The sequence below is a fragment of the Hyperolius riggenbachi genome, chromosome 2 (assembly GCF_040937935.1).
Source record: "Hyperolius riggenbachi isolate aHypRig1 chromosome 2, aHypRig1.pri, whole genome shotgun sequence".
Lineage (NCBI taxonomy): Eukaryota > Metazoa > Chordata > Amphibia > Anura > Hyperoliidae > Hyperolius > Hyperolius riggenbachi.
The window spans coordinates 504,945,028-504,958,041 of record NC_090647.1 but is presented as its reverse complement, the minus strand read 5'-3'; the positions used below and the strand labels follow the sequence as shown (position 1 = coordinate 504,958,041).

The 13,014-nt window shown below is 39.9% G+C and overlaps 1 protein-coding gene across 2 annotated transcripts in view; it reads left to right on the top strand.

The window, feature by feature from the left end:
- CADM2 (cell adhesion molecule 2) overlaps window positions 1–11,244 on the top strand; it is a 311,372-nt gene extending 300,128 nt beyond the window's left edge. For both annotated transcript variants that reach the window (XM_068270493.1, XM_068270492.1), the window contains 2 exons: window positions 1,199–1,324; window positions 8,562–11,244. In XM_068270493.1, coding sequence (XP_068126594.1) covers window positions 1,199–1,324; window positions 8,562–8,680 — 245 coding nt within the window. In that variant the 3' untranslated portion in view covers window positions 8,681–11,244. The remainder of the gene's footprint in view (window positions 1–1,198; window positions 1,325–8,561) is intronic.
- The last annotated feature ends 1,770 nt before the right edge of the window (window positions 11,245–13,014 follow it).

Genomic DNA, 13,014 nt, shown 5'->3' with positions numbered 1-13,014 from the left:
ATTTGGATTGCTATTTCAATCTGCCTTGTTTAATTTGGGATTTAGTTGCGTCATAAACACTATTCATAATTAAAATGTGACCAAAGATTGAACTTCAACTCAATCAGTAGCTGATACTCTAAATTGTTACCTTTTCTTGAATACATCATCAAGGGGGTTCTATATGGCTGATATTGGGGTGAAACCCCTCCCACAGCAGGATGTCAGGTCCTGGATCCTGACATGACACTGTGGGAGCCTTGTTGCATTATGGTAAATAACGGTTGTTTCCAACTGTTATTTCTAAGCAACCGGTATCTCTCTCTGTGCATATGTATATCTTTAAAACAAAAACAACCTTTTAGCCCTATCGCATTGTTAGGGGGTGTGGTTATAAATAATGGCAGTTGGCCCTGTCTGTTTTTTTTTTTTTTATTTATGTCTGCCAACAGTAAAGATGAGTATGTGCAGGCTGATTGTGGATCAAACAATAAAAACAAAATACATGGCGAATATCAATCATTTCTTGATCTCTCTTCTATTTTTTAACTTCTCACTTTGCAATGTATTAATTTTTTTTACTATTTTTGCTAAAGTTCCTTCTTAAAGTGGTATGAAACCCAACATTTCTTCTTTGCTATAACATATTATTTACTGCATATAATATACTACCACAATTTTTTTTTTTTTTGCAAAGCAGTATTCAATCAGTTACACTTTTTCAATAGAAAGCTCCCTGCAGTGAGAGCCACCTCTGAACTGGTGATAACATTATCTTGTATTTACTTAATTGTAGCAAGTGAAGAATGTAAACATTCCCTGCCAGTGCAGAAACTCCTGATAATGTGTCCAGAACACAAGACAGCAGTTCAGAAATTTACTGGGTGCATTACAATATAAATACACCAGTTATAACCAAAATGCAATAGTAGCTTTCAGAGCCAATAAAACTGTACTTTGGGAACTTGTAATTTCTAAATGAATAATAATACTTATGCACAAAAACAAATATGATAATTATATGGATGATAATAGTAGGAAAATACACTTGTATTGAATATTATTTTAGAGTTTAATACCGTTTTAAGTTTATGAAACTTTTGAATGAAAAATGTACATTGTTCAATTGAAAAAAAAATGTACACTTTACCCATTTGTCACTAAAATCTCTATACTCTTTTACTGTATATTAAATGTACTTCTACCTTTTCTTTTACAGACCCCAATGCTTATCCCGGTCCTGCGGCCCCCGACCATGCTTTAATAGGAGGAATTGTAGCTGTGGTCGTATTTGTAACATTATGTTCAATTATTCTGCTTGGGCGATACCTGGCAAGACATAAAGGTAAGCTGGTGTTACTGTTTCATTAACACTATTAACACTCAGTTTGTAAGTTTCCTGCTCACCATTACTGTAGAGCTATTTGAACCGTCTAGCCGTTGAAAGAATGATTAGATTACCAAGTCATGAGATGAGTCATCCTACGTTAGCCAAGTCATTGCTAGGCTAGAATGAATGCGTTGTACCATATGGCTGGCAGATAATAGATTTTCAGTGTCCCCAAGTGGAAAATACAGACAAGCGTGTTTCAGCACTTGTAATTTGCTGAGCACGGATGCAGAATTGTCTCTATGGGAGAGCTAAAGTTCAATTTAAAAAAAAGAATCTAGATTTAATCAAAACTGCAATACAAATCTGCACAACCACAGCATAGATTTGCAGAAATACGTATTGTTTTAGATAGGGGAAAGTATATTTACGAGATAAGATCAGATGCTGAATATGTAAATAAATCCATTAGCAATGTGAACAACTGTAATAATTCACTGATGAGTATGACTAAGAGGAAAACACAGAGAGGGTGGAAGGGGGTTAACTTGTGCATACCCGGCATACCTGTGGAAATAAATATTTCCATGACTGGCAACATTTTTAGCACCCACAGCATCTCAATAGCACATTTAATATGCATGCCAACAATGTAGCTCATTATTACAAGAACTTTAATTTTACCTCTCCTTTTCACATTTAAAGCGTAACTGTCGGGCATAAAATCAAAAATCAATTCTTTATTTTTATCTGGTAAACAAGTAATAAGGATGCCAACCAGACAATCTAAAAGTTAAAATCAATATTACTTTTCTTGTTGATAAATTATCTTTCCCCAGTTTACCTGACTCTTATTTGGTACACACAACATTTGGTACACAAAAAAAGAAGTTGCAGGGCATGCTGGGTTGTCCTTTTTTGCTTCTCTACTTCCCCTCAGAATTAACTAATGCAGCCTGATTGGCTGAAGCCTCTTTCCCTCCTGTTTTCCCTCCCACACCTCTGCTCCTCTCTGATTGGCCAATATTTCTCATGGTGAGACAATGCACTTTCTATAGTGAAGGGCGGGCAAATCAGGCAGAGAAGAGTAAGGGAGGAAATTACATCAGGATTGGCTTCAAAATAGCCAAACTTAAAATGGGAAATGCTAAGAAGGATTTCCTCTTTTTTAACTGTATAAAAATCACTAAAATCAAAACGTGTATAGTGCAATACATATGTTATATAAGTAGAGCAAGTATTTATCTACTTATATATGTGTTTTTTTCTGAGATAGTTGCAGGCAGATAAGGACTGATGTAATTATTTTATTGCACACATTTGCGGAGAGCAAACAAGGGGAGGGGGGGGGGGGCAGTGAGTAGATTGTTCACTGTGCTTCAAACAGTTTAGAGAAGTCACGGATGCTATCTTCACGCCTTCCTCTGAATAAACAATGGGCAGCTAGAAGGGGAGGAGGCAACATGGCAGCTCCTATAGATATTGAAACCAGGAAAATCCAATGCTGCAATTTTCCCTCCATCTTTTGGTTGGCACTTTATCCTTGTAGTGAGATTGCCATCTTTCATCAAACGCCATTCTCACTCCAGGGATCCAGAGCCTCGGAGGACCTCAAGGAGAATGGCTGCTAGCGTCTGGATCCTGGGGTAGGTGAGTTGAAATGCCTGCTATGTTTCAGGCTCTGCATTGACCTACCAGTGGCTACCCCGAATCAGATTCGGGATTACCACTCCTGTATTTTTTTTTCACCCGGAGCCTGATCACCAGGAAGGTTAAAGCCATTTACCTGTAAACCAAAAAGTATATGAAAGTGCTGGCATTTCCCAAATACAGTAATATTTTTTTCTTGGGGCAGACACAAAGCCAGTGTTTAGAGACTTGCAGGTCCTTTCCTCAGGGAAAAAATGGACCGTCAATTACATCAATGGGACATCTGTCTAGACAGAAAACCTATACACTCACCAGCAAGCAGTATAAATCCAGCGCAACTAAAGGAGGAACTTTCATTCAGTTTAATGCAGTGTCAGCACACACTAGCAAGCAATGTGTCCAGTCCAGGGGCTGCTGCATACTGTTCCTTTAAAGCCATTTAGCTATAAAGATGGTAAATGTTTATTTGCACTCATGGTATAAATGTGGTTTGTCCTCTGAAGGAGGCATAATGTAACATGGTGTGCCAGACACACACGTCCCACAATCTTTTCCCTACAGCCATTCAAATGAGCGGTGATAGCTAAACATAGAGAATAATATAATGGAGGAGAGAAAAAGGATTAACAAATAAGTAATGGTGCATGACTATTGTTGTGGCATCTCCGGCGGCCCAAAATTCCACACATAACCGATATTTATATGGCCCGTCTATGGCAGTGCCCAAGCTTCCATAGTGCTCAGGTGCCAACATTTCCTATTTAACCCAGCATGGCCTTTCATCTAAGGTCTGCTGAGCTAGAATGGCCAATTAACAGTTCATAGCTGTATAAGCGTGTGCATTCACATTGAGTTTCACACGCATTCGCATTTGTGCATTTGTGTCAGAATCCAAACGAATAAACCCAAGTGCATTCCCTGAAAGTCAGGGAGAAGATTCAAACCATGCAAATATATAAGCTGCCTATGAAGAGCCCCTTGCTGTCTTCTCTGCTGAGAACACAGCAGCAGATCTAAACTCACTAAAGCTAAGTGCACACTGCAAAACTCAACCACAACTGGTAAGCGCTTAGCTATTGCAATTTTGCAATGTTATTTTTCAAAACGATTTTTACACATTCCTTTACGAAAACTCACTCTAAAAATGGTACAAGCGGTTTGTAATTGATTTTCTTACAATAAAAACACTGCTGTGAGAACACTCTCAATTTGTCGATTGGTGGAAATTGGAAAGTGGAGTGCTGACACCATCAATGTGAACCTGAAGACCAGGGTTTGAATCTCGGCTTTTCCTGTTCAGAAAGCCAGCCCAGCACCTATTCAGTGAAAAGACTTTGGCACCCAGAGGTGGCCTTAGAGTACGCGGGGCCTGGGGCGAGTGTCATATGCGGGGCCTAGAGATATATGCTGTGGATACACACGTTGTGGAAGCACACGCTCTGTATAGGTTAGATAGGTAGGTGCCTCCAGTATAGGTTAGATAGGTAGGTGCCCCGCAGTATAGATTAGATAGGTAGGTGCCCTGCAGTATTGATTAGATAGGTGCCTGCAGTACAGATTAGACAGGTAGGTGCCCTACAGTACAGATTAGTTAGGTAGGTAGGTGCCCTGCTGTACAGATTAGATAGGAAAGTGCCTGCAGTATAGATTAGTTAGGTAGGTACCCCGTAGTATATATTAGACATGTGCCTGCAGTATAGATTAGATAGGTGCCAGCCTACAGTATAGGTTAGATGGGTGCCTGCAGTATAGATTAGATAGGTGCCAGCCTGCAGTATAGGTTAGATAGGTACCTGCAGTATAGGTTAGATAGGTGCCAGCCTGCAGTCTAGATTAGATAGGTGCCAGCCTGCGGTATAGGTTAGCTAGGTGCCTGCAGTATAGGTTAGATAGGTGCCAGCCTGCAGTATAATTAGATAGGTGCCAGCCTGCAGTATAGGTTAGATAGGTGCCTGCAGTAGAGGTTAGATGGGTGCCAGCCTGCAGTATAGATTAGATAGGTGCCAGCCTGCAGTATAGATTAGATAGGTGCCAGCCTGCAGTATAGGTTAGATAGGTGCCTGCTGTATAGATTAGATAGGTGCCAGCCTGCAATATAGGTTAGATAGGTGCCGGCAGTATAGGTTAGATAGGTGCCAGCCTGCAGTATAGATTCGATAGGTGCCAGCCTGCAGTATAGGTTAGATAGGTGCCTGCAGTATAGGTTAGATAGGTGCCAGCCTGTAGTATAGATTATATAGGTAGGTGCCCTGCAGTATAGATTATATAGGTAGATGCCCTGCAGTATAGATTATATAGGTAGATGCCCTGCAGTATAGATTATATAGGTAGATACCCTGCAGTATAGATTAGATAGGTAGATGCCATGCAGTATAGATTAGATAGGTAGGTGCCCCGCAGTACAGGTTAAATAGCAAGGTGGCTGCAGTGCTGGGGAGAGCGGGCATACTTGTTAAAGGACTTACGAGGCCAAGTCCATCAAAAAAAATTAAAAAAAGTTAGCTACCTTGCTCAGCTTGTAAGGCACGGAGGACGCCGTCCGCGCCCTCCGTGCTGTTCCGCCTGGTCCCCGCCGCTGCACAGCCCCCCGAACGGTCCCCGACCGCGCGGCCCGGGTCGGGCTCCCCAGCCCTTACCAAGATGGCCGGCGGAGCTGGCCGCGGCTGCGCAGTCCGCATAGCCGCCAGTGCGGCTGCGCAGCTCTAAGGCCAACCCCCCGATCCACGCAACAGTAGCGTGGATTGGGGGGTTGACCTTAGAGCTGCGCAGCCGCACTCGCGGCTATGCGGACTGCGCAGCCGCGGCCAGCTCCGCCGGCCATCTTGGTACAGGCTGGGGAGCCCGACCCGGGCCGCGCGGTCGGGGACCGTTCGGGGGGCTGTGCAGCGGCGGGGACCAGGCGGAACGGCACGGAGGGCGCGGACGGCGTCCTCCGTGCCTTACAAGCTGAGCAAGGTAGCTAACTTTTTTTTATTTTTTTTGATGGACTTGGCCTCGTAAGTCCTTCAAAACTCACGTGTCTCAGATGCTCACAGCTACCATCTATTTCCTCTCCCAGCATCTGTGTATTGGTAACAGTGCCCCCTGTGGTGACATGCGGTCACGTCATCACAGGGGGCGCTGTTACCAATACACAGATGCTGCTAGAGGAAATAGATGGTAGCTGTGAGCATCGGAGACACGTGAGTTTTAACAACTATGCCCACTCTCCCCAGCACTGCAGAGGGTGCGGGGCCTCCTCAGGCGCGGGGCCTGGGGCGATTGCCCCACTTGCCACCCCCAAAGGCTGGCTCTGTTGGCACCTATTCAAAGTAGCACTTTTTTCCGCAATGCAACCTTCCATATTCCCTTCACTTCAGGCTCTCTTTAAAGCCAATTAGATTTTAAAAAAACAGCACTTTTTTGTAATTGCCTGTGGGATTTTGAAGGGGTCAGTTTAGATATAAAGATCCTTTTCGAGGTTCATATAGATAATGAATATATTTCTCACAGGGGTGCTGCATGAGCCCTGAGGTAAAAACTTTTCTGCTTCCCTCCCTGCATTGCTTGGAACATGATAACTTCTTAATAGAATTTAATAAAGAAACGCATTTGTTGCATAATGCTGTGACTGCCATAGCACAGCCTCTGGATACAGCACTGCTGTTCGGGAAAAGATGATTTCCTCAGATGTTGGTATCAGCTGACCAGCTATTGGCTAGCCTGCTATGATACACGCTGCACTCTGCTACAAGCCATGCCTGCTATCTGAATGCAGAGCCCTGCCTTGTCTCTCGCTTGTACATTCCAGAACAGCGCTTCTCACACTTCAGCTTTTGAGATTGTTGTATCTAGTTAAAATACAGACTCTTAGAAGTATATGAAATAAACTGTAAAGTCTTACCGTACAATAAGTAATAAGCATTCCATGTAATGTATTGCATTCTGCTCTATTCACATATGTAAATCTGCTTAACACAGTTTATTGTATGCACCCCCTAGGCCAGCCGTGGGCAAACTACAGCCCCTGGTGGGTTCAGGCCACGGCCACTATAAAGCAGGCCTGTCGATAGAGGATAGGCTTCCCCTCCTCTGCCCTTGTCCCTCTCGTGTCCTTAGAAAAATACATGCAGCGCACATACAAGAAAAGTAACTCACCCAATCACACTATTCATCAGCGATCTCCATGGCAACGCCCATTAATACATACCAGAGTGTCACATGACACCGCCATTGCCATGGAGATCGCCACTGGAGAGTTTGATTGGGTGAGTTATTACCAATCCTTTCCTGACATTCTTTTGTCGGGAGGGATGCGAACCTCTGTAGCAGTGAGCAGTAGCAGTGGGGCACATTTTAAAGGAATGCAGCCCGATCCTAAGAAAGTTTGCCCACCACTGTCCTAGGCCTTATTTGATTTTTTCTTCCTAAATTTTCTCCTAGAAGATATTTTTTAATTCCTCTGTTTAAAATAACTTTTTAGCCCTATGCAACTGAAAAAGTCCCCCAAAATAGTTGAAAAGTCTACATTTCTTGCTTGCTGGTTGCTTAAAAGACATGTTAAAAGTTGCAAAAATATCACCAAGGAAAAAACGTAAGAGAAAAAGGGAATTGAATAAGGGCCTCAGAGAATGATTGCCAGAGACAGATGGTATAATGTCAAATGGTGATCATAGATGGTATGATAAATTATTATTTTTTTTTAGTATAAATGATAATTTTGATGAAAACTTCTACTTCTGTTTTTTGGATCACTTTAAGGGAGCCAGTAATTAAAAAAAGTCATTTTCCATGTAGAGGGAAGCATTTGATTGGTCCAGAGGCTTTCCGATCCTTCTTGGAGTCTGTCGCTACTGTGCAGGACCCCTCCTTTCATGGCTGGGCTCTCTTGTTTGTACTAGTCTGTGGCTGTACTGTGCATGCACTTGTACAAGGGGAGCCACAAACTAGAAGAGGGTCTCAGCTAGTTGCAGTGGGGTCAAGGAGGTAGCGGTAGGTCATCCTCAAGAAATATGATTTTATATGTCCTGTATGTGAAATAGATTGCATGCTGAGGAACAGGGGCCTAACTAGAAATCACTGGAGCCCCCTATAAAACTTTGGATGGGGCTCCCTCCCCTGCCCACTGAATAGGGACTGTCTACAAACCGTTGTCTACAAAACGTTGTATGATTCGTTATCAGTGGCTGAACAGATGCAGTCATTAGAACAATTGTCCAGAGAGCAGAACGTTTCTTCTTTCCTTGCCCTTAGTTGTTAGTCTCTCAGGCCGGGGCCCCCTGTGGCTTCTGGCCCCCCCTGTGGCTGCATACCTTGCAGGGTCTACTGTTACGCCCCTGCTGAGGAACTTTGAACTGTTGTTATTGTGTGTCCATCATTTACTTGTAAAACAATATTGAAAGCAGCGTCTTGCCTACTCTGGCGAGCGCAATCAAAGCAAACATTTGGCACTGCGATGCCACATTAATGTAATCTGATGTAGATCAGAGCATTGTATATAAATGATATGGTAATGCATTGTAAGCAGCTTTTGCCTTGCATCCATCTCTAAATGAAACAAGAGACAAGCAGACGATGAGTGAAATTTCTAACAACCGTTTTTCTGTAATCTCGATCTCTGTAGGGACATATTTAACAAACGAAGCAAAAGGCGCTGAAGATGCCCCCGATGCAGACACAGCCATTATCAATGCAGAAGGAAGCCAAGTCAACGCAGAAGAGAAAAAAGAATATTTCATTTAAATGCAAACCTTGGTGAAGACGCGTTTCACTTATCAGGCTGACTGCTGGAAAAAACTGGCTATCACTTTTCAGAATTCATTCCCCACCATCTTCCGCTCCATTTTATTAACTCCTGCTATCAATAGCCAGCTTAGGCCAACACTCAGCTGTTGACGGCATCATAGTATAATTGCATTTCACAATGCAGGACTTTTCTTACTGCTGAAAAAAAAATGTAAAAAAAGAAAAAAAAAATGTATCCATCACTCTGTTATAATTCAGTCATACAGTGCTTGAATATACAGCCTTAACAGTTTTTCTTTTTTCACTTTTTGTTTTCAGGACATATTTTTTGTTTTTTTACGTTTACACGACGACAAGCTTCCAGGCTGCCCTTTTCTATATATTCTCCAGCACACATACATGAAAACGCAGACATGTATATTTAGTCCATGTTATTGTACTTCAATCAATGCTCTCAATCTATGACCCGCTCATAGAGGTCCATTTATCTCCAGTAGGATTTTGAGTAACAGCTCCCCATGTGGATGTGTGAGTTATGACGTACAAAAGAAAAAAAAAAGATAAAAAATGCAATAATTTGGACTACACTCATTTATGCATGTATACAGTATGGTGTGTGTCTGTTAAGCCATCAACATTATTTTGGTACAGACTTGAATAGATCTGAAACCGTAAGAACAGTAGTTTCTACGTTTGTATATTCCTGGAGGGTCTGTTTTTTTGGGAATAGGTACCACAAAACAAAAACAGAAAACCATAAACACAACACAACAGATAATCATGGTACTACTGATTTTTAGATCTATGCTTTAACATTAAAGTGGTTCTAAATCACATGTGTCGAACTTCAGGCCTGGAGGGCCGGATCCATGCCAGTGTTTAGGATGGAATGAGAAAAAAAAGGAATGTGTTCTACCTGATGGACCACACCTTTCCTGATTCAGACCCATCAATTCATTTGAGCTGTATAAAAAATGTGTGAGGATCTCGGCCCTCGTAAGACCGGTTTGACATACCTGTTCTAAATCCTCAAATGTCATCTGGGCAGAGCCATACATTTAATTTCTTACAGTAGTCTTTACTTAATATAGGCTTGGGAAGCAGAATAGATTATAAAGATGAAGCCCAGGTTTTATTAAACCAGTACTTCCACATAGTTTTTATTAGTCCATGTTGTTTGAGGTTATTATTTAGGTTCCTTAACACATTAGTCATTTGTTTTCATAATTACTCAATATGTGTTTATTTAATGTTATGATCTTATCCATATTTATTGTTTCTGTATGGATGATACTCTTTTTTTTTTCTTTTGCTCTTTTTTTGTTTGTTTTATTCTTTTAAAGAAAAAAAGTAGTCAGAATATCTGTGCATTTCAGTATCTTGTAAATAGTACATATATTAAATCAAGTTGAACATTATTTGATACATATTTAACTTTTTTGGATGTAAGCGAAGTCACAAGTACCCATTTTCTAATGCTCCTCCCCCTCTTGGATATGAAACTAAACCAGTATTATGTGTAGATAAAGTGTTTGAACCTCTGTCTGTATGTCCTAGCACTGTTCCAAACTTTTCTAGATCATCCTAATGTTTATGTTACACAATGGAAGCACAATGATAAAGGATAGATACTTAAATCTCACCACCAGTGCTGAGCCTCAGGTTTTCAAAGTTTAACCATAGCAAATTATCACTCAAAAATATTTCTTTACAGCTCACATTTTTTTTTTTGTTCTCCTTTTGCGTGTTTTAATTGTTTACAGTATTGATTTGCCAAAAATCAAGTAAAAAAAAAAAGAAGACAAAAAAAGCATTGCAACAGCAAAACACAGTACATGTTTTATGTATGAGCAAGCTAATTCTTTCTATTCAATTCCTGTCTATGCATTTTGTGAGGTACAGTTTATGTCGCAGTCAATAAAATTTTCAACACACATCTAGCTGCACAGTGGAAGCTTCAGTATCAATTTATCCACAAACCGTGATGCATTTCCAAACATGTCTGTGAAGTCTGACGATCAAAAATTCACTCAGCTAACCATAGAATCAATATGGCCTGTTGGCTTGTATTTTTATTTTTTTAATTTTCTTTCTTTGGCTTATCCCACCAGTATTGTTAGATTCCATCTCTAGCATTGATTCCGTAGCTGGGAAATCACTTTGAACTACGCTATGTCTTAGTCATCCAGGCAATGGACATTTGAATTGGTATTTTTTTTTATAAAGGTAGATCTACTTGGAAAGAATGAGAGCATTGATAGACTATAAAGCAAAAATGACATCTACCTTTATTTTTACAGTATGGAATCAGGAACACAAAAGACACTTTAAAACCTCTGTCTTATGATATGTATATATGATACAAAAAAAAAACATTTTAGATTAGTTTTTTCTCCTGTGTCTTTTTTTCTCATTTTTCAATAAGATCCCCATTGTGAGATTCCCAAATATTTTAACTTGCTTGTGAGACACACACGCAAAATATACCTATTGGTCAACCATTTCTAGGTCCGGACAAAAATTATACAGAAAGAAGCCTGGACTAAATATATATATATATATATATATATATATATATATATATATATATATATATATATATATATATATATATATATATATATATAATTCAAAAAGTTCACCTGGCTTTTTTTTGCTTAATTTCCACTGTGATGAGATAATACCACCCCACCCCCTTCTTTTTCCAAGCTCCCTCAATTAGCTTTAGGTTGCAACAAAGCTAATTAAAATACGTTTGAGAAAATACATATTTTTCCTGCATTCTCCAGTCCAGGTCTCTGGCTTTTCTTCCTAGATGATTGTATCCATTTTAGTGCACTTATGGCATCAAAAAGCTTATTTGGCTTTTCTTTTCTTAATTTTTTTCTTCACACCAACAAGAAAATGTTATAAGATTAGGTTTTGACTCCGAGATGCTCATTGCATAGAAATTTGTGTTGGTGCAGATAAAGAATGTTAGTATTCAATACTTTTTTGAAGAGATGAGATTATGGAACATTCTTCAGGGGCCAACAGTTGCTTAGTTTCCTCTCGGTGACAGTCAGATTGCCCAGCCCTGCAAGCCAGGTCCATAGAAAAAACATTAGCAAGACAATAAGGTCAGGAGGACATGAAATGAACCACCAGCCTCTGCTTTCATTTTGTACATTGTTTTTATACTCAGTTATGAAGTTTTTTGATATTTAGTTACTGTTAGATGCCACCAGCACCCTCAAAAAGATCATAAAAAGCCCACAAGTGTCTCACAAGCATCTACTGGTACTGGGGAATCAATGCCATAGAGTCTGATTTTTTTTCTCTCGAACAATACCAAGTATAAATAAACATGATATGGTTGAGTGTGATCATATAAAATCATATACGATATAACATTTCAATGAAGTATGTCTTTCTTGACGTGGCTGCATGCTTGTTTTATGATACACTTCATAACATATGTGGAAAAAATGCAATAATATGTTTAAATATAGTAAATATGATAGTAAGAGCCAACAGGAGTGCTGTAGCTGCTAGAACAACGTTGAAAACTGTTCAAGTTTACAAAAATAAACAGATAAATCATGCCAATCAAGTTAGGATACACGGTAAAAGGAACGGTCACGCAATTTGATAGCTGAAAACAAGAGCTGCAGACTTCATTCTGTTGCAGTTATATTAAGTCACTATTTGTAATCCCTGTAGTGTATTTTTTTCTGTTATGTACTGTTTGTGCTTTAATAACCAGTTCTCTCTTGCTGCAAATGTACCTGACTTAACCCTATTGATGACTGAGTTGAACATGGTGGCTTATTTTAAGAGCATGGTGCAAACGAAGGCAAGTATATTATGTCCCATAGGCAGGGATTTTAAATTTAACGGCTTACAAAAATAATTCCCTTGCATCCATCTAGATTAGGTTATTGGGCAGGAGATTTGGAGTTCCAATTGACCGTTGTCTATGACAAATGCCATAAAATAAATTGTATCTCTAGACAAAAATGAAGTATAGCCCATTTTTTTTCCAAACAATCTTTATTCTATATTTTGTTTTACCATATGGATTGTATGAGAGTCTTTCTAGAAGAAGAAAATATAGAATTTGTTAGGTTTGTTTTTTATACTTCATTCCCCCAACCCCCTTCCCTTTAGAAAATTGCTTTATTAAAGTGAATTCAAATGAAAGCACCTCTAAAGTGGCTACATAAAATTTAAACTGAATGTACAACTACAATACTGGTGATCTGCAAAGACTTGCTGCAGTTGTTATCCAAAATACTGTAGCAGTAATTCCCAACAAGTCCCCAAAGGTCACGAGAATCTGACGGGTACTC